Raw genomic sequence first — 26310 nt, forward strand, 5'->3', positions numbered from 1 at the left:
CTAGATTGAGCTTCTTTAAAACAAGAGTCGTATCTTAGGTATTTTTCATTGCCAAGGCCCAACGCAATGATTCACAGATACTAGGGAAACCGATTTAGGAATAGAAGAAAGTGAGAATAGAATAGCTTTGCAGTGAGAGTAAGGTTTTAAACTCCCCTCCAAAACAAGCCACACAAGTGACTTTATCTCTGTAAACTTTAATTTCTTATCCATAAAATTAAGTAAGTATGCTACATTCATAGGATTGTTGTGAGCTTTACATGAGAAAATACATATGAAGTATCTGGCATGCAGTTGGGCCTCATTTTATTGTGATCATTATTAATATTAGGAGCAAATAAGTAATTGCAAGTTAATGATTTATTGAACAGATTTCCACTTGAGTGATCATTTGTCTTGGCAGCAAGACAGACTTTGAGGAGTTTAGCTTCTTTCCCCTTCTGTGTTATTATACTCGTTCTATTTCGCTTACTATTCTGAAAAATGCAACTTTTATCATTCTTTGTATTCTTTTCATATTTATACTGGTTATGAGCAGTATCTTTTTTGACCCCAGTTTTTACAGTTTTATGCTGTGCATTTTCCAAAATCTACATGCGTTCTTTCAAAATTCTAACCCAGTGGATATTTCCCTTACAGAACTTACTTCTTTTTGATACTTTATCTCCTTTATTGGGGCAATCTAAAATTAAATTGATTTTAAGATTTATATCCTTCCACCTCCAAAGGACTATTTTCCCCTTGAGAATACTAGGCCATGGAATCATTCCTCCTTTTTGGAAATCTGTTTTACTAAAGCTCAAGTCTTTGCTAACACCAGCCTTCTATTACAAAAACTAAAATGAAGTTTCTTTCATTAAAGAGATTTATCTGCTCCCTGTCACCAGCCATTTTTCCTTATTAGTAAGAATTAAAACGAAACAATTGTATCTCTTTGTTTTCTGAAGTTTTTGAGAGATATTATCGAGAAGTCAGAAAAAGTATTTATCAAAAATGCTGCTATTACTATTGGCAAAATCAGACTTCTGGCAGAGATACCACCATCTCCAGTTCTGGATCATTACTATATTTTTATTCTGTGTCATTTTTGGAACCTGTTTTTGGGAGGTATTGAAACTATCCCTTGCCTAACAAGGCCTAACAAGGCCTAACAATAGTTTGTGCCTAGAAAAGTTTCATTGCTATTTTGTTTTCACCAAAAAGTTCCCATTGTGGGTTTACTGCATGTTTCAGATTTAAGTTGTGCTTGCTTTCTTTTGCACTATGGTACTATCCCCATTTCATTTTACTTTTTTTCTTTTAAGCAAGGTAGGACCCCACCTTAAACACATTCCATGATCAGCTCCCCATCAAGTCTGAGACGACATTTGCTTTCCTGTATTATAGTTTTTGAACTTTGTTGCTGGCTAGGTAGGCATCTGAGGCCCTAGGTATTGTTACCAAAGGTATGTCATTTTTTTATTATAATACATTGTTGTATTTTAACATAGGTATTGTTATCAAAACTATTATTTTTTATTATAATGTCTTGTAATATTATGTCATATTATAACATGGGTATTGTTATAAATGTTTTATCACTTTTCCTTCCAATATTTGTATGCAGGAGATACTGCATTAGTCCCAATTTGCAGATGAGGAAACTGAGGGGTAGTGAAGCAAAGCCACATGGCCAGTGAGTGGAAAAGGTGGGCCTTGAGAGCAAATCATTCTGGCTTGAGAGTCTGTGCTCCTCAAGACTGACACACTGGCTAACACTGGCTTTTGCTTTGATCACTTTCTCATAAGTTCTACCAGAGGTACCCCTTCCACTTTCTTTTCTCCTTTCTTACCTGTACCTAATAAGTTATCTGGGTATCTTCATGTTCCTCTTCCAAATAAATTTCAGGGTGTGGCTCCCCTGATAAGGTAAGGAGATTACTGCCGAGAACTGAGTGGGGGGTTACACTCTTTCCCTCACCCAAGCCCATATTTCTGTTATCATAGGGCAGGTCTTTTAAAACAAATCCTTTCTTTTGACACCATCTTTTAAAGCCAGATGTTTACTCCCTGTATGCTTTCTTCTCTTCTCTTCCAAAGACATCATATTTAAGCAAAAGAAGATGTATTCATTTTCTATTCCTGCTGTGATGTTACCACAAGCTTAGTGGCTAAAAACAACACTGATTCATTATCTTACAGTCAGTCTGTAGGTCAGCAGTTTGACATGGATCTTACTGGGCTGATATCAAGGCATCCTTAGGGCTGCATATCTTTCTGGAAGCTCTAGAGGAGAAACCATTTATTTGCCTTTTCTAGCTTCTAAATGGCATCCGGATTCTTTGGCTTGCAGCCCCCCTCCTTCCTCTTCAAAGCCAGCACTGTGGCATCTCCCTGACTCTGCTTCCATTGCTGCATCTCTTTCTCTGATCACAGGTGTGAAATGTTCTCTGTTTGTGTAGGATTGTGTTATTAGATTAGGCCCACTCACATAATCCAGAAAATCTCCCCATCTCAAGGTCTGTACTCTTACTCACATCTCCAAAGTCCCTTTTACCATCTAAAATAACATATTCCCAGGTTCCAGGAATTAGGACCTGGACATCTTTGGGAACATTATTCTGCCTGCCACAAAAGATATTATGACATTAGACTTCAACTTCTTTCGATCTCCACTTACATCTTTTATTTTAGCCTCCATTCTCACAACACTTAATCCTTTCTAGAGAATACTTCCATTTCACTTCTAGTAGTATTACTCATTCTCATATGAATTAGCAAAAGGGTCAGTTCATATTTTGGGTGTAGTAAGTCTTGTCGGGTTCTCCATATTTGAATATAAGGGAAAATATGTTCTCAGTTGATGATTTCCTAATGATGATGATATCTAGCCTCTTTTGTGACATTCGCAAGAGAAACAATCCTGACCACAACGTCTTTCCTTCCTGGGGTCATTGGCAGGTGGTTGATGGTTTTGAGGGGAGTCATGTGGAGGAGAACGAGAGGGAGGATTAATCCTGGGTTTTCTGCTTGTGTCATGGAGAGAGTAATAGGGTGGCCCCCATCCAGAGCAGAACACTGGAGGGATGTAGGCATGGGGAAGAAGACTGAGTCAGTGTCAGATAAACTGAATGCCTGGCCTGTGGGCATGAATGAGGTCTTACTACCACTAACAATCACATTACGTTAGCTCAATGTATAACTATGAAATCTTATCTTCATGCAACATCCCCTTTCTCTAGTATTTCTGGGAGGTGTGTGAGAAAGGTGTGCCTTAAAAAGTCAAACCTACCAGTTTCTGTGGTTCTGCTGTTTGCCTTTGAGCACTGACAATGCTATTTACCTTGTCTGCTGACATTCAGCATTTCCAGCTGAAGCTCTGCCCTCACTGTTCCTCTGGGGGAGCAGCTGGACTCCTGAGAGAGCTGGCTTCTAATGCAACTCAAAGCTGTAAAACTCTCAAGTGCTAGAATGGTGCTGACATCCCTTAATTCTTTCCAGAAATGGAGAGAGTGTCCCTTGTCCTCAGTTGGTGCTTCATTTTGTTATTAGGCCTTAAAGCATTGCTTGTGTATCCTGAGTTGCACCAATTTTCTTAGGAAATTGTTTATATTGTTTCTTCCTGAGGAGCTTAAAAATCCAGTCTGCAAAACTAGGTAGGGGACAAAATGCCCCTGTGGTCCTTCTGTTGCCTTTGCCTTTTTATCTTTCCACAGACACAGGCACATACTTCCTTTTTGTTTAACCAGAACTCAACCCTTCTTGTGAATCTGTCTATGGAAAATATATCCACAGATGCATCCGTTGGACCACTATTTCACATGCATTGAAATGCACTGCGTCTGCTTTCTTTAGCACTCAAGCAGAACTACCCATCACGTTGACATCTTGGTTTCATGATGTATGTGGGTGATCTAGGTAGAGATGTCCGGTTGCAAGAGAGAAACAAGAATCTAATCCCTAAATATACATATATAACATATGTATATATCATATATATATTTATACATGGGGATAGAGAATTATCGTAATATTGATGGTGTCTCAGAGTTGAAGAGTAGAAGAGCTCCCAATGGCGAACCAAGAGAATGACTAAAGAACGGACCCTGGAGAATCACGGAGCGAGGAACTCACAATGGAGACTGCAGTTCAGGGGCCTCCGAAGGAAGCCTAGAACCAGCAAAGAGCACTGCAGTAAAAGCAAAGGGAGCAGAGAACTTGAAGAAGCAGGAAGTAACAAGACAATGTGGAACTGCAGCAAAGCATTTCAGTAAGAAGGTGATTGGATTTTTTTCATTTTGTGGGGAGAAAAAATGAGGACTTCACTGACAACTTTAACAAAAGCAGTTTCAATAGAATGGTGCTGATGAAAACTAGGTTAGAGTGGGATTCAGGGGTACATGGAAAAAATAAAGAAGATGGGGAAATTATTCTTTCAAGAAGTCTGAACTGGAAAGGAAGAAGGAAAAAAAAGAGGATTTTAACTACAGTTGCTTAGAAAACTCATCTTGTGAAACTGGAGGAAAGGGAATAAAAATAGGTAAGGAAGTAAATGTGTGGGTGTGGGTGTAGGAGGGAGTGATAAAACTCATGATGAATGGCCTTGGTTTCATCATCAAAGACGGGGGCATGATCATTTACCAAGAGTCGGGGAATTCAGAGGTCAAGGTTGGTGGGGGAGGAGGGGAAAGAGAAGAATGGTGAAGATTTCAAATAATTCCAGGACAGGAGAGGATGATAAACAAGTAAAAATATAGATCAGTAGAAGTAAAGATCTACATGAGATCAGAAATAAAAAATGGCTCTAAGTAAGGGTGGCAATGGGGGTGAGGTGTGAAGGTGATGGGAGGTAAGGATGTCAAAAATCAGACTGTTTTCAGGGGGAGTTTCACATAAATGCTGGAATTTCCTCAAGTGATGATAGGAGCTGGGGAAGGAGAGGACTGGAGCCAGGCACTGAAGCCTTGATGCATGTGGAGTAGCCAGGAGATGGGAGGATAAAAAGAAGCATCAAGTATGTGGGATGCAACAGAATGCCCTGTGCCTACGAGCTGGAAAAAATGGACAGAAGGAGAAAAGAACTAAGTTTCTCGAGTTGCCTAGGGCAGTTGGAAGGACACAAGTTGGTCCTCTGGGGACTGACAAAGTCCCATGGTGTGGGCCCAGCAGAAGGGTTCGGGGAGCAGGGCAAAAGTGATATTCACCAGGAGGAGGAAGGTGAGTTGGCCAAGTGGGTTGTGGTGGGGTGGTAGAGGGAATACTTCTCTATTTTTGGGTAGAGAACCATGGTGTACAGTAGTGATGGGAAGGTTTAGATTTAACTGTGTCAAAGAATCCCGATTTTGACACAGTTGTTTCTGTGAGGAGAGTTGGCCGGACGTCCTTGTGGGCACCTGGTTTTATTCTCATGGAGGTTGCCTTTCCACCTGCAAATTCCCCACTGTGGGATGCAGTCATGATCTTCCTCTAGAGGGGGCTTGCTCTGACTGGGGGAAGCAGAGCTGTGGGTCAGTCTCAGGTCATGCATGCATCTTTTGTCTTATTTTGCCACATACTAATTTTTGATACTAGTTCAACTTCCTTCAGACACCTCAGGATCTTTTTCTTCTTTCTGTTTCATCCTTGAATTATTTCTATCAGTCTGCAAAGGAGTTATGCAACTGACTATTAAACCGCAACACAAAGAGGCATTTCTAAAAATACACTTTCACTTTTACTTAGAAACTGAGCAAGAGTTGGGACCTGCATGTACCTCAGAGACTGGAGGGTGGCTGGGGATCGGCGGTCAGTGAGCATGGCGGAAATCAAAGTGAATGCACAAAGTCTGGGGGACGAAGCATGGTGGGCTGGACACCAGGCAATGGTTAACCACAAACCAGTAGGTGACAGTCATAAAATGACGAGAGGTGTGCATTCTTCCAGCGGTTCTGTCGGAAGGAAGAGGCTCAGGCAGTGGGCAGAAGAGCATTCTATGTCAGCCTCCAGGAGAGCTTGTTTCTGAGACAGTGTTTATGCAAATCGAGATGCAACTTCCCTGTGGTCCACCCGAGTCCTCAGGGAGACGCGCATTGAGTACCTCACTATAGAGGGTGGCCAGTATTAGCAAAGGAGAGCCTGCTAAAAATGAAAGGAGACTGATGGAGTTCCTCTCCCTTTTTATACCCTGTTCTGGTCAGTTAATGACCTTTACACTTTCTACAACTTTTATGTATGTCATTTTACTTTTCTTTGAATATTAACTTCTTTTGGATGGCAAGTCTATCTCTTAATAAATCATTTCCAAAGCACAATATTAAGCTCGAATTTAAGAATCATATCCATTTTTCCCCCTAGGTCTGAGCCAGGCTCTCATCACATTAATGAGACATTTATCTTCACTAATTCTGATTAACTTCTGAAATGGTGTACGTGTGTTACCATAGGCAGGGCAATGGACATACAAGGCAGACCCACTGACATCTACACTCTTACCCTTTTTGATTTAGGGAATAATCTGGACAAAAACCTTCATCTCCAACAAAATAAGGTTTTTCTCTATCAATTCACTTAATGACTGTTTCCAGCTGTCTCTAGCTTTTTAATACAGATTCTCTCCTTATACTTGTTGACTTCTATCTGTATCTCTGTGGAGCACAAGAGTCAGAGCCACCACACCCAGTGTGCCACCAGCGTGACATAAACACTCTCATCTGGAAGGTGATTTATGGCTGGAGAGAGGGTTGGGCAAGGAAGAAAAGCCAGATGAGCAGAAGCAGCTAATGAGGCTGATGGTGGGGGAGGAAGCTTCTTGGAGAGCTCAAGGGAAATGAGCAGACCTGTGGAGGGAGGGAGGGCAGAGGGATGGCAGCCCAGACTGGTAAATGGCAGCCGGAGAAGCCGGCAACACACAGATAGCGCAAGTACACCATCCCAGGAACAGGGGGATTTGGGCAAAGTGAGGGAGGAGAAAAGAGAGAAAACTGTTGAGTTACCGACTCCTCATCTTAATGGGAGTGCTAGACTGGGGACCGAGAAAGGGTGCCGCTTTTCTTCTTTGGTGCCCTGAGCTGTGTGTAGGCTCAGTCTCTGGCTCTCTCTGCCCTTACTCCGTTTTCCTGCCCATCCCTTCCCTCTCTTCTCTCTCCTCCCGTTCTCCCCTCCTGCTACTTCCTTCTGGCCTAATGAAATATCTCCATGTTAAAGTTACTTGATGTCATCACAGCTCCAAACCACCAATTTTTCAATACAGGAAATTGTAATTACTTTTAATAAAGGAGAAAGGGAAAGGGAATGTGACTAATATCCAGGGAAAACCAGGCAACGGTCCAAAAAACACTGTGTCTCCAAGAAAGGAGCAGAAGGAATATCCCTCTGTTCACATCTGACATCACCTCATGGAATTTGGATGATTTCTTGGGGCTGAGAACTATTTTTCCAAGATTTTATAAGTCAATAAGAAAGAGTATTTTTGAAATCCTTTCTCCCAAGAATCTTTGGTTCTGAAGCAAAGTCTTTTTTTTTTTCTTTACTTTTATTCCCCCTTTTTGTTCCACACCAAAGGACACAAAAACAATCTTCTTGGGATCTGTTTCCCGAGTTCTCCTTGCCAGTGGATCCTACACGTGAATTAAATAGATGGCGTCAACAGTGTGGCTGGGAGGCTGAGCAAGCAAGAGCGGAGGGGCCCTGCTGTCCTGGCTTGTGCTTCTGGTTTGGGAGATTTCAGTCTGCTGCTTGTCTGCTAGAACAACAACAGTGAAGCATGATCTATAAAGGAAATTTCCAACTTATGTTGAGGGGGCTGTGATAGGAACATTCTCCTCTTTAGAGTGTAGACCATGGCCACTATGGGGAGCATCCAGTGAATCCAGGGGGCCACTGTGCTCAGGTTTAGTTGTTCCCTCTTAAAATTGCTCTTCAGTGAGCCACTGAGGCTCTGTCTGCTCGTGGTCAAGTTTAAAGTTTCCCTGATGCCAGAGAGATGAAGGCCTTTGACTATACATGCAAAGAGATCAAATGCTTGTTTCCTTTTTTATGGGCCATGGTTTGGAGCATGTGTTTTTAATAGACCTTTAATTCTGTGCATAAGTGCAAAAGTAATCTTGCCTAGTGCTTTGAAGACCACCAATAAAGGTATTTGGTAAGTATCATAAAGAAGTTGGAGTGGGGATAGAGCTTCTGTGTATTAAGGGAGTAGAAAGAGAAATATGTATATGCAATTAACATTCATTGCAGTAGCTACATATAACGTGTCTCTTCTTTTCTTGTTTTACTTAGTTTCCTAGCAACTATTCCTCCCTCCTTTGTAAAAATAATGCCTGAAGCAAGCATTATTGACATAGAAGTTCAACTGGCCTTCTTACCACAACAGTGATCATGCAGTGTAATGAAAAGAAGCAGGGCCTGATAGTTTGAAAGCCTTCCTCACCATGGCCTGCGGTTAATTCTCAGGGCAAAGAATTAGGAGTATCATTGGATTTGTTTTGAAGAGAAGTGGGGAATTGACTATGATGTCACATGCTGAGTACTCATATAAATATTACAGTGGTAAAAAGGTAGAATATTATTTATCTTGGCATGAACATCCCAAATGTGTATAGTGCCTTTTACTGTTACCTCCATGACAGCCTGGTCTCTGCCTGTCTGCCTCTCCAAAGCATGATGCTGGCTGGGAGCGTCAGACTCTGAGTAGGGCGATTTCTCTGTGTTCTGTGTGCCCACCCTTCGGTGTGACATCTCTGCGTGCTCTCCAGGGCATACCTGAGCGTGAAGGAGCTGAAGGAGGCCCTGCAGCCCAACAGCACTCACTTCCTCAATGTCTACTTTGCCAGCTCCGTGCGGGAAGACCTCGCAGGTGCCGCCACCTGGCCTTGGGACAAAGAGGCCACCAGCCACCTGGGTAAGTGAGGTGAAGGCCAAATGTGGTAGAAAAAACAAGGAGGTCCAAAGGGAGTCTGTGAAAATAAATCTGGGAAAAGAGGAAGAAAGAGAAAAATAAATTTATTCGATGAAGTAGCTGCTTTTGGCTTTTGGGAGACTTTTCCAAAATGTCGTTAGGTAGACACATATGACTTATTAGAGCAAACAGTGGCCAATACTCAGGATGTTTTTAGACCAGATTTGTACTCTATATGTGAATCAATTGCTGGCATGGAATGAGATCCGCTTAGTCCTGGAGAGCCTCAAGGAGGAAACTACACAAGGTGGCTAGACTGTGAAACCAGAGTTGCAATAATCACTGTGCCAGAAGGCTCTTGGGTTTCTTGCATTGGGCTCCTGAGGTGATCCTGGGAAATTCAGGATCCTCAGGCAATCTGGGGCTTGCCTGTTTACCGAGGAGAAGGGGGACACCTTAATAATGAGTGGAACTACTGCACACCTAAGAAAGGTAATTCCTTTTACAATGTCTTATCATTATTATAAAGGAAATCTTACTGACCAATCAATAGGAGTCATTAAGTCAACTTATATGGATAAAGAATAATTATTCAATATAATTTGTATCTATTTCTGGTAGGATTCAACCAGAACTTATTTTAAAACTGAATAATCATAACTGGGAGGACTCTTAAGTGTTGGATGATTATAGAGACCAGAAACCATTTCATAAATGATTTAAAATTAGTTATGCAAAACCAATTTCTTAGTAATCAAATATGAAGTAGAGAGGAATAAATTGATCACATGATGCTGTATATGTCAAACCCACATGTGATGGGATCATTATGAAGTAGAGTCCAGAACATGTTCAATTAATAATCAAAGAAAATATGAGCACATGTCCAAAGGACACCTAGCATTCTGGATTAGGGGAGGAGGAAGATAAGTAGTAAGTTAGCAGTAAAAGAAAAAAAAATATCATTGCTGTTCAAGAGGAAACCAGACCATGGAAATTATTGGAGTGAATCAGGTTAATATCCAGGAGGGGGTATTTATCTCAAGCAGAGGAGGAGACAATGAGAAATTAAACATGTGGTGATGCAAACTGAATGCTTTGGTAGTAGGCTGGGTTTCTTTGGCTCCTTAGTATCTGACACAGTTTTAGGGCTCTGTAGTCCTTTTATCACTAAACTTGGTACTTCCAATTCTCAGTACATGAGAAGTCAGAAATTTGTGAGGTTAGTGGTGCTTTCCAGATAAAAGCTAGTGTGGGTCATTTGAGCCTTCATGGTACAGTGGGTGGGCTAGAAGGTCATCCTCCAATAATCTACTCAACAGTGCATTTGAGTGTCTTGAGTTATTCTCATCAAAACAACAGTGACAGAGGAGCATATAACACTGTAAGAAGGTACCTCCAGATGGGGTGCACACCTGACTTAACAACAGTAACATTTTGGTGTCTGTGTGAGGGGATCCTGACAGCAAGATTTACCCAGCAGTGGTTTCCATGAGTCCAAGGTCTACCATTGGGAACTCAACCTACTTGTTTGAAAAACCTTAAGAAAAGGTTTTAAAAAAAAATCTTCCTGGTCATTATGAAGACAAATATTGGCTTCTTGATATGAATCATTGGGCTGGGAGCAGACCACTGAATGTTTTCTGACATTATTGGAGCTGTGCCATCTACAGGATTCATTTAACTGTTATAAAAATGGATTAAATACAAAAAAATGTAGCTATTTGAAGATATCAGACAGCAGCCAAGACAACAAGGATTTGAAGGGCCCAAACCCAGTGGAAAAAAAAGGCATTGAAATGAGCTCTATATATAACTCAGTCTTTTTTCGTTTCAGGGAAATTGCCAAATTCTCAGTGAAAGGAATAGGGGCAGCGCAGACAGCAGCAGCCTAGATCTTTCTCAGTCTTACCACTGGGGAGACAAAAATTAGAGGTCAGGCCTTCCAAGGCGTCCAAGACTTGAAGGACCAAGCTCTCAGAGAAATAGAAATCACACGCAAAAGAATGAGTCTGGTATTCTGCTACAATTTTCTTTTAAGATGTTTGCTAATTACTAACCCATGCATTCTCAGGGCCAGTGACCAAGAAAACAAGTATAAAATAACTTACAGAGATTAAAAACCTAAACAGTGATAACTTACAGAGATTAAAAACCTAAACAGTGATTTCAGAAGTCTTATAGTAGATGGGAGAAAAAACTGGAGTTGGGGCTCTGTTGAAGAGGAGGGGTTCTGAGATGCCCTGCATATAAAGGCAAACAGAAATATCCTAGTTTATATAAAACCTAAAATCCAGCCTCAAACACTCTTCAATTCCTGTTTAGAGGAAGGTCATCTGCCTATATTTAACTGCCTAACAAAAGAAAATTGAATATGCTCTAGAGGAAGACAACATTATCAAGAGCCTCTATAAGTTTTCATGCACTATCTTCAGCAATAAGTAAAAAATTACCAGTTATGCTGAGAGACAAGACTAAATGATGGTAAACTAAATTTAACAAAGAAACAAGTAGTTGAACAAATACAGACCCCAGATTATCTAGAAATGGGAGTTATTAGATATTGGCTTTAAGGTAATTATGAATAATGTGTTCAAAATTGATAAAAAGAGAGTGTCTTCAGAGAACTAGAATCTATAAAAATGAACAAATGGAAATTTTAGAACAAAAAATCCAATAACAAAGTAGGAAATAGATGGGCTTATGAGCAGGAGAAATAACTAGAAGATTATAGAAAATATACATATTGAAGTTTAGAGGAAAAAAAATGATAGGAAAGTATAGAAAATAACATACAAGACATTTGAGACCTGATGAAAATTTCCTAATATAAATTGGAGTTCTAGAAGAAGAGGAGAAAGATATCAGGGCAGAAACAACATCAGAGATAATGCCTGAAAATTTTGCAAAGTGATAAAAGATATTGAGCCACAGATTCAATATGTTTTATAAACCCCAAGAATGATAAATAGAAAGAAAATCAATAACTAGGTCCATTGTAGAAAAAATATTGAAAACCAAAGACAAAGAGGAAAACCTCAAAAGTAGCCAGAGAAAAAAGTTACATTACTTTAAAGGGAGCAACAATAAGACTTCATGCTGACTTTTCAACAGAAACTGTAGAAGTCATAAGACAACAGATTGATGTCATTTTTTAAATGCCAAAAGAAAGGAATTGCCAACTTGGAATATTACATTCAGCAAAAATATCTTCTAAATGAAGACAAATTAAAAATATTTTCAGACAAATAAAAACTGAGATCATTGAATACCAGTGATAAAATAAGTACTGAAGAATGTTATGCAAGCAAAAAGAAAATAACTCCAGATGGAAGCAGAGACATGCAAAAAAGGATAAAAATATTAAAAGTAATAGCATCTTTTTCATTTAAAATATATTTACAGTTAAAATATGACAATAATAGTACAAAAGACAGGAAGAAAGTAAAAGAAATGAAAGAATTTAAGACTCTTTCTTTACCTGTATCCAGAAAAAGTACTGATTTTAGTAATTTTAGATAGTAATAAATTAAAAATGGGTATCACAATTTTTAGGGTGATCATTAAAAGACAAATGAACTCTCACACTAATAGAACAGGAAATGCAAATGATCTAGAGAAGGCAGCAAAGGAAGGGGAAATAGGAATAAGTAGCAGAACAAATAGAAACAAAAAGTAAAATACTGATTCAGACCTAATGCATTAGTGATTACATTAAATACAAGTGGGTTAAACATACCAATTTAAAGCCAAAAATTGCCAGGCTGAAAACAAAGCCCAACTATATGGAGCTTGTAAGAAACATCTTAGATACGAGCACATAAAACGATTAAAAGTGTAAGAATGGGGGGAATATATATACATATACTGCAAATACTAATCCAAAGTCAGTTGCTCTTATGTCAGATAAAGTATATTTTAAGGTAATACATATTACCAGAGATAAATCAGAATATTTTATAAGTAAAGCAGAATTTGACAAAAATTAAAATAGACCAATCCACAATCATAGTTAGTGCTTTAAAAATACAGTTTTCTCAGAAAATAATAACATGACAAATATTTAGTGGAGCTATAGAAGATTTGAAAAACATGATTCATAAACTTGACTACACAAATGTAGAACAGTGTACTTAAAGAGCAAGCAGTATACATTCTTCTCATGTGACATGGAAAATTTACCAAGAGTTCTGGACCCAAAAGTAAACTTCAGAGGACTGAAACCACAGAGACTTTATTCTTTCATCTCATTGGAAATAAGCTAGAAATCAGTAATGACAAAAACAAAAAAACTGGGAAATCCCAAAATATGTGGAAATTAAGCAATATACTTCTAATTATTCTGGCTCAAGGGAGGAATTGCAATGGACATAGGAACATATTTTAAATGGAATGATTAACGGCATTATGGCATATCAACAAACTTGTGGTGTACACAAGAAGCCTTAAGCAAGGGAAAACCTACAGCTTTGTACATTAGAAAAGAAGAAAATCCAAGCTAAATATCCATCTCAAGAAGTCAGGAAAGGACAACATATTGAACCAAAAGAGTGAAGACAGAAGGAAGTTATAAAAGTAAGAGAAGAAATACATAAAGTATAAAATAACATTCACTAGAAAAAAACAACAGAGCCAAAAGTTTTTTTGGGGAGGGGCAAATGATTGATAAACCCTCCAAAAGACTAATCAAGAAAAAATAAAAATGAGAGAGAAAGAATATATTACCACTATGAGCAAAAACAGGGGTAAATTCTTATGTATACTACAGCCATTAATATGCAAGTATTTTCAGCAAATGGTGTTGTAGCAATTGCATATCTGTAGACAAAAGAAAGTGAATCTTGACATGAATCTCGTACCTTATGCAAACATTAACTCAAAATAGATGAAGATTTAAATATTAAAAGTAAAACTGTAGAACTTTTAAAAGAAAAAACAAGAGAAAATCTTCAAGACAGGGCGAGGTGAGGAGTGCTTATATATGACACCAAAGCATAGTACATAGAAACAAAAATTGGATTAAAATTGAATAAACTCAGAGAAAAAAAAACTTTTTCTCTGAAATACACTGTTAAAAGAACAAGGAAATGGCAGACCTGGAGGAAATATCTGCAAACCACCCAGCTTGCAAAGGATTTGCAAGTAGAATATATAAAGAAATTTCAAAACTCAGTAACACAAACAAATATTTCTATTAGAAAATGGGCAAAGACATGAACAGATATTTTACCAAAGAGGAGTTACAAATAGAAAATAAGCCAATGTAAAGATTTTCAATATTGTTAGCCATTAGGGAAATACAAATTAAAACCATAACAAAGCATTGCTACACATTTATTAGAAGAGCTAAGTTTTTTTTAATGTAGTGACAATACTAGAAGCTGGTGAGGATTCAGAGACATGGGATCTCTCATACATTGCTGGTGGGAAATTAAAGTGGCACAACCACTCTGGAGAACATTTTGTCAGTTTCTTATAAAATTAAACTTGTACTTACCATACAATTTCAGCAATTGGACTCCTGGACATTTATCCAGAGAAATGAAAACAGATGTCTACTCAAAATGTGTACATCAATCTTCATAGCAGCTTTATTTGTAAAAATAGCCCCAAACTGGAAATGACAACAGTGTCCTTCAGTGCTGTTTAAACAAAAACTGTGGTGTAGCCACATAATTAGGTACGACCCAGCAGTAAAAAGGAACAAGGTATTATTACATGAAATAACTTAGGTGGATCTCAAGGATAATATGGAATGAAAAAAAAAAGAAAAGAGCAACAATTTTGCAAATTACATGCTGTATGATTTGTGTAGTATTCTCAGAATTCTATGTAGTATTATCAAAATGAGAAAATGACAGAGCTAAAGAACAAGCTGATGTTTGCGAGGCATTAGGAATTAGGTGTGGGTTGAGGAAAGAGGTGTCAGAGTGTGGATGTGACATAAAGAATAACAGGAGAGTGATCTTGGTGGTGATGGAGCAGTTCAGTATCTTAATTGTGGTAGTTACACAAATGTGATAAAATCACATGGAGTGACACACACACACAGTGTATGTGTGTTCTTCGCATACAGCAGGTTCTCTATGAATGCTCACTGTATGTAGGAATCAATGAATGAATGAGTGATGGTATTGCATTTAATGGTTTCAAGAAACATTTAAATAGTCTCATGAGTCATTGAGTCATAATGAATTGCAAAAGAAGCTAAGGATATTTGTATCTTATTCTTAAATCTTTTGGGAATGACTGTGTTCTCCTACAACATGTTCCTTAGTGTGCTATTCAGAAGCAGAAGACTAGACTGCACAACCGAAAAATCTAACTCTATGAAATTGTTCATGTTCTCATTTTTTCTTCATGTTCAATCATAACTGTGATCAAACAAAGGAACTGTATTGACCTAAATCACGTGTAGCATAGTACAGACAGCTGGCATTCCCTGACAAAGGAAGATATTTAGAATTTTCTAAATACAGTCTTTTTGAGACTCAGAGTTATCTGTTTGTGGCAATAATCAAGATCCCTGCATGTTGAGGGTCAGCTGAGTGACCTAGCAAATGAGTACACTAGCTTTAAAGTTTGAAAATTGAATCCAATTTCTGACTCCCAATGGCTTAAGTCACTATGTGAAAAGACCAGGGTATTTTGTCAGCTTTTTATAAAAAGACCAAGGTAATTTGAGGTCCTGCTTTGCCATCAACACCACTTCTGACTTTGAGCATGATTCCATACTTTTAATGCTGTGATCACACAGGAAGAGTCTTTTTATAAGTAAATGAATGAATGAGGTTCCCCTGAATTCTAATGTTCAGTGGTTTGAAGATCTTTAGCTTTAATATACAGCACTTCAACTGAAAATATATCTTCAAAGGCAGAAGCCTTAAATTGTGATAAATTAATAATAAACTCTTTTATAAGCTATTAGTACCATACTCATATTCATTCATTCAAAGAAAAACTGTTTAATCTGTTTTGTGGCAATACCAGAGATGGAATAACAAAAGGAATTTACCCTAAAGGTTTGTACAGCATAATTGGGAGACATGCAAATACATCCTTATAATACTATGTGATGGTAACATGCATGAGGTCAGGTCAAACGTGAAGAAAAACTTCCCAATTGTTCTGGAAGCATCAGAGAAGAGTTCCCAGAGGGGCTGAGGCTTGAGAAGAGAGTTGAATGATAAGCAAGACTTTGTTTGGCAGTGAGAGGCCATTCCAGAAAGAACTAGTAGATGCCAAGGTTCGGACTGTTAAAAACCTGGACATACTTAGAAGTGGAATGTACTTGGAATGGCTAGAGCAATGCTCTTCAAACTTATTTTTGCTCTCTTGTGCCTCCTAAAAGACTTTAAAAACTTTGCACTTTCATACATTCTAAGAGTGATATCTAAAAATGTAATCATAAATTTAAATAATAGCAAAGAGTAAAATTCCTGGCATACTATTTTAAATTATTAACATTTGAAAATAAATTTTAAATGGAAATTTCTAAATGTATCCTTAGTAGCACAATTTGATTATCACCATGATTCATTTTCAAATGCATGGCCATGAACATTTTTTTACATTAGGAAATAATTCATTGCTCTTTTATTCTCTTTGAATTTGTGTTTCCATTCCATTTCTATAGAACTTTATGCTAATGTAACATATACATATATATTTTTTTCAGTCTCTAATTGTTAACCTATTTTCTAAAACATATTTTGAATAGAACAACTCTTCTTTGATAATTTTTTTATTAAATTTTTTCTCTTGAGATAATTGTATATTCTTGTATATTCATATTTGTTGGAAGAAACAGTACAGAGATAGTCCACAAACCCTTTGCCCATTTTCCTCCAATGGTAACATTTTGCAAATTGGTAATACAGTAATAAATAGGATATTAACATTGATACTGATCATAAGTTACAAAGCTTTAAAACTTTCTTATCAATTATGTTCTCTTTTGAAATGACTACTTGTCCAAAATTGATAAAAACTATATTTTAAATGTTAATTGATGACTAGTAAACCAAATAGGAAGTCTGTATTTAATGAGATGAGTGTGGGAATCCTCTGGTAGTCTCAGCCAGATAGTCCCTGTGGGGTGCAGAGCGGACGCCACAGTGGGATAGGTCTGAGACTCTACAGGAGGGAAAGAGCCGCGCTCTGGTGTAAATAGCCACTAGATGGTCAGAGTACAGCAAAACACATTTGTCTCCTATCCACTGTTCTCTTACTGTGTCAAAGCAGATGATTCTCCCTTGAGATAGGGAATCAACAAGTACCAGAGCGCACCATGTGAATATGAAGGGTTATAGAATCATTAATGAGACAGGCTACATGACATGAACAAGACAGGGACTGTTCCTGCCAATTACCCCCTGGCTGCTATTGTAGACTATTAGTCAGAAGATGGCATTCAGCAAATGGCTTTATTCTGGGTGCCTTGGAGTTTTGAACATAGCACCTTTCTCTTGAAAATTCTGAACACATTTCCGTAGGATGTGAACTGTGTGTCCTGAAACTGGAGTGCTCCCAAGAGAGGTTCATGCATTGTTAAGTAGGAGGAGTAAATAATCACTTTCATATGTGTGGCTTGAGAGATGTCCTCTTTTAAAATATGCCCTGCTAATCATTGAATCCTTGGTGCCAAGAACAGTGCCTGACACAGAATAGATGCACATAAGTTCCTTATAGAAAATATCTTTCCCATTCATACTTTGTGATGCCTAAAATTTTGGCATGAGAGAGAGAGAGTGTGTGTGTGCGTGTGTGTGTGTGTTTGAAGTACTGCCCTCATTCCAAAACCAAGGAGAGGATTACATGGGAATCTCAATGCCTTAGTAATAATATCTTCCATTTTTTATTAATCAGATTACTTTTCTCCCCATGGTGTGGGAGTGGCGAGAGGGCCTGAAGTGCTTGACAGCTGGAGGGAGGAGTGGCTGAAAGGGTATAAAAGGAGGCAAAAAAAAAAGTGACATCAGACTTCGCCAAAATCTTCACCCTTTACACATTCTTGTCTTGCCCAGAACGAGGACCTCGTAATGAGACCACAGACTGTAAAACTGAGAAGCCAATAGGAGATGCGGAGGTGAATAGTTCCTGGGCTGGTTCTGTTAAAAATTTGCTTCTCTTTCTAGCTCCTTTGACTTTTTGTGCAAAAACCTGTCCATTTCTTCCTCTCCCCTCATCTGTCAGTCCACCTTGGCCACCTGTACCCTTGTCCTGCCCTGCAGCTGCTCCTTGCTTGGACCGCCCAGGCACACTCTAACCGCTGTGCCTCTTCATCGTGGAGAGTGTGTTTTGGGGAGTGTGTGTTAGTAGCTGGAAGTAATTATGTAGGCACCTGCAGACCAGCCCTCAATCTACTTGTTTTATGGGCATATAACATTCAGCCCTAAAAGTTTACAGAGCTGTTTCAAAGTCATTTCAGCTTGTGTCCTTTTCTCAAAATGCCTGAGTTTAGTGTTTTGTTTTGTTTTCTCCAAGAGAAGTGGCTTTGGGAATTATTCTCTTTACCACGTGCCACTCTGGCGGTCTTGCACTAAAGCTGGGAAAAGCCAGTTGGAACTTGGGAATACAGTGTCACTTTGGGAGTTTGGCTGCTGCCACTGAGATTTCATCTTTTAATCAGTAATTTCTCTTTCTTTTCTTCCCCTGCACCATGCCCTAGACCACACAACAGCCCTGTCTTATTGCTTTAGCTTGTCCCTTTTAATCAAGGCTGAAACGTCTTCTGAGAAGGCATTTGTGTTCTCACTGCCAGTCCATCGAGCAACAGCTGTGCCACCCATGGCCACCAGGTGCTAAATCCAGGGAGTCCCATTCTTATTATGTTCCATGTACAAGTTAATGGTACTAGAATGTATTGAGTTCAAGTCCCAGTATGCAAGAAATGTAACTTTTATTTATTCTTCTATAATTGAATTTCATTTCTATTTTGAGCCCCTATGTTGCTGGGTAGTAGAAATTTACTTAGTCAGTCAAGCTTCTTTTGCCTGGGACTGTTCCTAACTAGCGAGTGGCTTGTAAATGCCAAGGCCATAGGGGAAGGACCCATTTTGTCCTCAGTCATCAGGTGGTGCCGGTAACCTGTGATGATCCTTGTTCCCATCACCGGGTCCCACTTTCAGGGAGTGTCTGGGAAGCTCTCTGTCACCCTTTCCTCTCAGCCTCACTGGTCAGCCATTCTTCTCAAGAACAAGGCCACTCACTCAGGAATCCATCACTGGAATGAGGCAAGATCTCCCTACTGTTAGATCACACGCACCCATTTTGAATCTTATCCTTTGACCTGGGTCTTGAAAAGTACAGTCTACTTTTCTAGACCTACCACCATCTTTTCTCTATACATTCCCATTATTTCCCCTTTATCTCTTTTTCCTTCCTCCGGAAGAGAGGAGGAACTTCTTCCTCCTTAATGGAACTTTTTTAGGCTACGATGGAGTGGTTGTGTTGCTCATAAGAGGTGAGAGCACCATCCTCTATTCGTCACCATGCGAGCTAAACCATGAGGTCCTCTCCAGACCCAAATGGCCTATGTTTTGGACACCTACAGTCAGCAAAGGACTTCTGTCCTTGCTCTTCACTCCACCGTATACCTCCCAGGGAGGCAATGAAAGAATGCAGGAGAGTCTGGGCCTTCCTGAGTTGGTGGGAATGGGGAAGGAAGCAAGGACCCACAGGGGTAAAAATAAAGAGTTTTTGTTTCCAAAATGCTGCCCTTCCATTTTACACTATTGCCTCAAAGTTTCCCCTGAGCAGAAGACAGTCCTGGGCTTGTCACCAGGCCCTGTGTGGCCTTTCAGGACAGGTGTTAGGCAGCTGAGTGAAGACAGAGACTCAGATAGCATCTCAGAGTAAAGATGGAGGGGCCAGGGTCTGGTCGAAAACATCTTTCTACTTCCTGTTTCAGGGAAGTAGGTGAGAGCAGAGAGCACAAAGGAATGGATTCAATTGCAGGGATGGGAATCCCTCCTCTTCATTTTACCACCATATTTCATTCCTCATCTGTTTTAATTTTATCCTCCAAGATGAAGAGGAACAAAAATGAACAGTGACTTTGAGGATAAGAAATGATACTTACGTTCTCTACAACTAGAGAAGGAGCAAGAAAAAGATGATTAACACTGCAGGAAATAAAGTGCCGGTCCAAAAACTGACCTACCAGCAGGGTCTATGAAGAATTAAGCTAACAGTCCCAATCCCATAAGTTACGGTCTTTTTCTCCCACAATTACTGATTTTAGGCTACTGCAAATAATTTTTGAATGCCAGTATTTTGTCTGTGAAGAGAACGGACACTTGTCTGTCTGCAGCTGTGTCCCAGTCCTGGCTGTCTGCCGGGCGCCCATGGGTCTTAGGATCAGAACAACATGGGAACAAAGTGTGAGCACCTTGGGGGCAAGTCAGAGCTCCTCGTGTGAGGGCATTTGTCTCCCTTGCCTGGCAATATCTAGTTTCACTCTGGAAGGTCTGCCCTGTTTGTGGTCGGACCCTAGCTTCTACCGCCTTGATGAATGAAGCTGGTTAGGAGGGAGCCATTAAGGGGTAAGGCAGGTGAGCGTGTGCAGCCAGGCTGCACTGTATGATTACAGTACTATTGACAAATGCTCTAACACACATTTTGGGTTAGTTCTAGAAAATAAGCTACATGCTTATCTATCTACATTGCTACTTCAATTTTGTAACAGCTCTTTGAAAGGGAAACTCGTGTTATTACCACTGAATAGATCAGGAAATAGCCTTGAAAGCTTTTGAAGAGTCTTTCCAGAGGTAAGGATCAGTCTATCTCCAGTGAGTGTCCGCCGCCAAAGAAGGAGGCCTGCTCACTCTAAAGGCCGTCCTTGTGCAGAAGAGCCTGCAGGACAGCGGTGTAGGGACCCACCTGCCGCCACTCAGAGTCTGGCCCCTGCTGCTAGTGATCACAAGGGAGGGAAGTGCGGGTGTAGGTATCACCATCAGAAGCTGTCCCTGCTTGCTTTGAACATTCATGTAAAATAGTACTGGGAAGTAGTCTTCTATACTCTTTCTTCATTATTCCTATGGAGTTATTCCTGGAAAAGGACTACACGTTTCCACAAGAAGGTGGGAATTCACAGCTTCTCAGACCCTCTCTGGTCAGACCCAAGTGGTGTTGAGGGCAGGAAGGCATTGACATTTTGGGGATTTGGTTTTGATTTACTTTTTACCACATCTCATTCCTTCTTAACAAAAACAACTTCTTGCATTTCTCTTTTTCGCTTTTGGGCAGCAAGTCTTTAAGCCTCACTCAAGTTTTGACATGAGTATGTGTGTGTGTATATGTGTGTGGTGGGTATATAGTTTTTATCAAAACATGAAAGAACTTTCATAAACTAAACCATGCAATAAATCAATGTCTTTCCTCTTTTACCCACATGGACATTTGTGTATGTGTGTGTCTGTGAGTGATTAAACTCATGCCCCTAACAATTTAACAAGTTTGCTTTTAGTTGGAATAGTGACTGAGAGGCCAGCATGGAACCCCTATTATGGGAGAAAGAAAGGAGAGTGCACAGTGGTGGACAGGCTGTGAGGGTTTGTAGGCAGTGAGCCTGGATCACATGACAATCTGTAGCCAATCTGAGAGTAGAATGTCAGTGGCTGCTCTTTCTCCAGCTTTTCCCCTTTCCCTCAGGCTATGAGAGACGTGAGGCTTGGAACACAAATTACAAGTCTGAGTGTGGGTAAAATTGTACTAGTTCCAGAATATCTCGCCTGGCTTTAGTGCATCTACATCCTCAGGGGTGGAGAGAAGTATGGCTTTAGTACATCAGCATATCAATAGGTGTTCCTCAGGGGTGGAGAAAGGTTCATCTCCATATCAGTGGGTAATTACCTGAGCAAACAAGGGCTTATCTGAAACTGAGAGGTGGGGGGGAGGGCTGGTTTTGCTTCTGCTGGAGCAGGAAAGAGAGAAGGCCCTGACTGCAGTTTGTAAGCAATAAATAGATTTTAAACTTTATTTCTCCCATTGACTGATTTCAGTTTTAGAGGTTTTTTTTGCCCTGGGATTTCCTTTCCCTGGACTTACACTGAAGTGGTGACAGTCCATGATAACACAGATTTCTTCATGTGGTATTTACAATTGTCTCACACAGTCCTACATGTTAGCTCATAGAGTCATGGGATGAGAATAGGAAGGAATCTTAGTGAGAAGCCTGGCTAGCCCCCTCATTTTACAGATGACGAGGGCTAGGGAAAGGTTAACGAGCAGAGCCAAGGTCATACAGCTAGTTAGGATCCAGGTTCACATTCCAAGTTCCTTAAATTCTAGTCCATTGTGATTCCATAACCTTAGGCTCTGGCAGGCAGAATGACAATAAGAGATCTGAGACCTTGGGCTTTTTCTTTATCATGTACTGGTGTACACAGCACCTCCCCCTAAATTAGAACACATGATATGCAATCTAACACACATATACTTATTAAGCCTGTTACTTTGTGTTCCACAGAGATGATTTGGGGCAGAAGTCCTATTTGTCCAGAATAAAAAATTTAACTGTCACTAAGTGTGTTAGAAGACCTGTGTTTTTAATTTAAATAGATGTCTGGTTAAATCTATATTTCCCTATTTATTTTCCTTAATGTGCTTTGAGAGTACCATGGAGGAGAACCCTGCCGGCATCATTGGTGAGGGGGAGACCTGCTGGGAGTGTCCAGGACTTGCATTTTTATGCTTCCTCCTTCACTTAAAAATAAGCTGGCTTATTGAAAGGTGACTATGAATCTGTTGAAGAATATTCTTAGATTTTGAAATATCTCATTTTGGGTTGGGGCAGAAACTTATAGAGGTTGATAAGATGCTCACTATTTTGATGGATTACCCTCATATTCTCCTTGATTGGCTGCAGGGCCACACTCCCAGTCATCCCCCCTCCTTTGACACAGGCTATTTTTGCCATTCCTTCATCCTGGAATCCTATCTCTGATCAGTTGTAAGTCCCTTCTTGTACCACTGGAGGAGAACCCAAGAGGACTTAGGCTGGACTGGCAATAGAATGAGGGGAATTTGATGTCTGCTCAGAGGTAAGACATATGGATAGAAAAGAACTATTGATTTGGGAGTTTTCTTTGTCTCTGGTAGTGTTGTATGAAGTGTGCTCCAAGGAATGCAACTGTCCAGATGTCAAAAGGTATTCCACCACAAACGGGCTCTGAGTTCAAATAAGTATGGGAGGCAAGGGGTTAGGAGAATTGCTGTAGGACTTCTCAGGGCCTTTAGTACACAGTTCTCATGTATAAAGTGAATCTTCAGAAAGAGAGTATAGAATGCTGCATTTTTTAAAGCATATTTAACCACTGAGACACCCTCCCTCCCCCTTTTTTTTTTCAAAGTGTCCCTGAGGACTAGTGTTTAGAAGAATTTGGGAAAACCACTCAGTGTAATACTTAACAGGTGAATTGTAGGCTTTCAAAGACCTATTTGCTGCAGATGTTTTTTTAATCCCAAGGTTACTTAAATCTGGGGTGAAGGAAAAGAAAGAGCAGGGAAAGGGATTGAGTATATGTACAGGGAAGGACTGTGGCAGAGGAAGAAGGCTGATGAGAGAGACAGCATTTAAAAGGCAATTGGAAGAGAACAGAAAGTGTGCTCTTAGGGTATCTTCATTGTTGTGAAGGTTGATATTGCTGTTGGAGATCTAGGGGCGTAGTGGCGTATAAACTTTGATGGTAGTTACTATTGTAATTGGATATGTAAGGTGAATTAAAAAGTACAAATGCTGCATTTCACCAGGTTTAATCAAATACTGGGCACTCTGGATGTTACTGAAATTTATCTATTTTCAGATTACTTTATGTTGACATAATAATGATACAAAAATACACAAATGAATGAAATATATAGAAAATAATTTCATAGAGAGAAAAAAGGTTAACGTTGGAGAATAAAAAATTTTACTGAAAGTGATAGAAATGACAAACAAGGGAGATGAGGTCTGTTTTAGATGTGAAAGTAGACAATATATCTCAGGTTGGTTGATGTCATCATGTTTGAGTAGACTGGGAGCAACTACAACTTAGATTTAGAAACTGTCATTTGCATTTAGATAGTCACTGAAAGGGTAGATCGAGCTGCACATTACAGAAACCACTGGATGGGTATGGCACCAGACACCCTGTGATTGTGTCCTGCCCATAAAACAATGCTTGTAGTTGTCTATAGGGCACTGCATAGAATTCAGGAACGAGATGTAATCCCTGCAATATGATCTGGAAAAAGAAAGACAGGGCTATTCTTCTGGAGGGCCTGCTATAGTCAATAGACCATCGATATAGGGGGTGGGAGGCTGAGATAGGATGAATGAGACAAGTTCTGGGACCTGGAATCAGATCTGGGACAGAGGGCAAACACAGCCAAGGGGACTGGACTATGGATCCCAGAGGTTTGGTCCAGAGCTGTTGACATTCCCAGTTTCAGGTCCCATAGATAATGATGGGTCTAATCCTGACAATTTTTGGAGAAGGAAAGTCAAGTAGTTCCAGCCATGGGGAGGAAGGGTGAGGAAGCTAGACAGTAGAACTTGGATACTCAGGGCTCTTCAGCCTTTGCCTTTGTAAGGTTACCATGAAACCACGAGGTCTTTTATCGAAGCTCAGATTGGGTGCAAGGAGCTTTTCCCTGAAACTACTCCCTTGGAGCTCTCAGGGAGATGTCTGGGGAGCATGCTGGATTTCATGAGAGTTCAGTGGAACTTGTCTTTTGTCTCACTGGCTGTTAGACCTCTTGAGAATGGGAGTCATGAGATGAGAAGCAGCACACACATCATTTACTAAACTCCTTCTTAATGTGCTGAATGCTTAAAAAAGCCACCAAGAAGTAGGTGTTATTATCTCCACTCTACGGATAGCAAAAACTAGATTTCAGAAGGTCAGGTAGCTGTTCAAGTCCTCAGAGCTGGCATGTGGAGGGGCCAGGAGTCAGACTCGGATTTTGTCAGCTCCAGATCCTATGTGTTTTCACCTGGACCCGGGGCTCTCAACATGGGAAGCTTTAAAAAATACAGAGGCATGTAGTCCATCCTCAGATACTTGGATTAACTTCATCTGGCTTGGCATTTGGACATCTGCATTTTCAACTCCCCTAGGTAATTTAAATGTGCAGCCAGGGCTGAGAATCCTGGCCCTCCACCATGTCATCTTGTCTGTATCATTATCCCTGACATCTAGTAAAGCACTCAGCCGTGATAGGGGTTAAAGACATACTTACTGATTAGTTTTGAGGGTATTTGTAACCAGAGGGAAGGGTAGGGACTAAATGCCACTAGAAATTATAAATTATTCCTTAAGAAGCTAAAAGTGAACATTTAATGTTTATCAGAAGACATAATTAAGAATCAGAGAGGGCTGCTATTCATTACCTGCTGAGAAATGTTTTCCAAACTTTCCCTTGCAGGTGGTGTTGTTCTCAACCCAGCCTATTATGGCATGCCTGGCCATACCAACATCATGATCCATGAGGTGGGGCATGTCTTGGGACTCTACCATGTCTTCAAAGGGGTCAGTGAAAGAGAATCCTGCGATGACCCCTGCAGGGAGACGGTGCCATCAATGGATACGGGAGACCTCTGTGCCGACACTGCCCCTACTCCCAAGAGTAAGCTGTGCCAGGACCCAGAGCCTACCAATGACACCTGTGGCTTCACCCACTTCCCAGGGGCTCCATTCAACAACTACATGAGCTATACAGGTACCACAATAGTCTTGATGCATTTTTTTTCTATTAAGATTATATGGCAGCCTTTGGGGGCTGGGAGGATAGAGGTGTGGGAGGTAGAGAGGACTATGAAGCAGTCATTCATGCCAGAGGGTTGAGGTACATTTACCATGACATGTTCTTTTTTTAATGTCTTCAAAGAACTTAAAGAAATACTGAGATATTAAGGGGTCTTGATGAAAAGAAAAACATACTTCTATCTTGGATACTTAAAAAAGGGGACAAAGCTAAACACTCTCAATATCCCTTGACCTCTAGAATTTGGTAGTTCTTGTGCCTGCCCACCTTCTGAGGCATTTACTCTGAGAGTCCAGTAGTGATGGGGAAAGAGGTTTCTGGGTCAAGTGGCTCTTGGTACTATTTTTGAAGCTGGTCAAGTGGATGGCCCTTGTTAATTTTAAGCTCAGGATTCCTTTCAATTTTATGTTATTTTTTTAAGTTTCAGGTTTTCTACTTCCAACACTAGTCAAGAGCTGATGCTTAGCTTGCGTACCAAAATAAAACAAAGCGAAACAACAATAGGAAGAAACCCAACACCATCTCATTTTAAAACGTGGTACTTCCCTGGCCCTGGGAACAGCTGTAGTATCTGGTCTTGTCCCGCATTATGCTTCTCCCTGGTCCTCTCACACCTTCCTTGTTTCTAGTAAAAAGTAATACTATCGTAGTCTCCTGAAATTTATCCCTAAAATGAAGGATTGATTTGACTCAGTGACTTATTC

General features: G+C 40.0%; 1 protein-coding gene across 2 annotated transcripts in view; it reads left to right on the forward strand.

Moving 5' to 3' along the window:
- The window catches only part of PAPPA2 (pappalysin 2), a 281412-nt gene that overhangs the window by 90198 nt on the left and 164904 nt on the right, over positions 1-26310 (forward strand). For both annotated transcript variants that reach the window (XM_037022528.2, XM_073216797.1), the window contains exons 4-5: positions 8712-8857; positions 25268-25561. In XM_037022528.2, coding sequence (XP_036878423.2) covers positions 8712-8857; positions 25268-25561 — 440 coding nt within the window. The remainder of the gene's footprint in view (positions 1-8711; positions 8858-25267; positions 25562-26310) is intronic.

The sequence above is a fragment of the Manis javanica genome, chromosome 11 (genome assembly GCF_040802235.1).
Source record: "Manis javanica isolate MJ-LG chromosome 11, MJ_LKY, whole genome shotgun sequence".
NCBI lineage: Eukaryota > Metazoa > Chordata > Mammalia > Pholidota > Manidae > Manis > Manis javanica.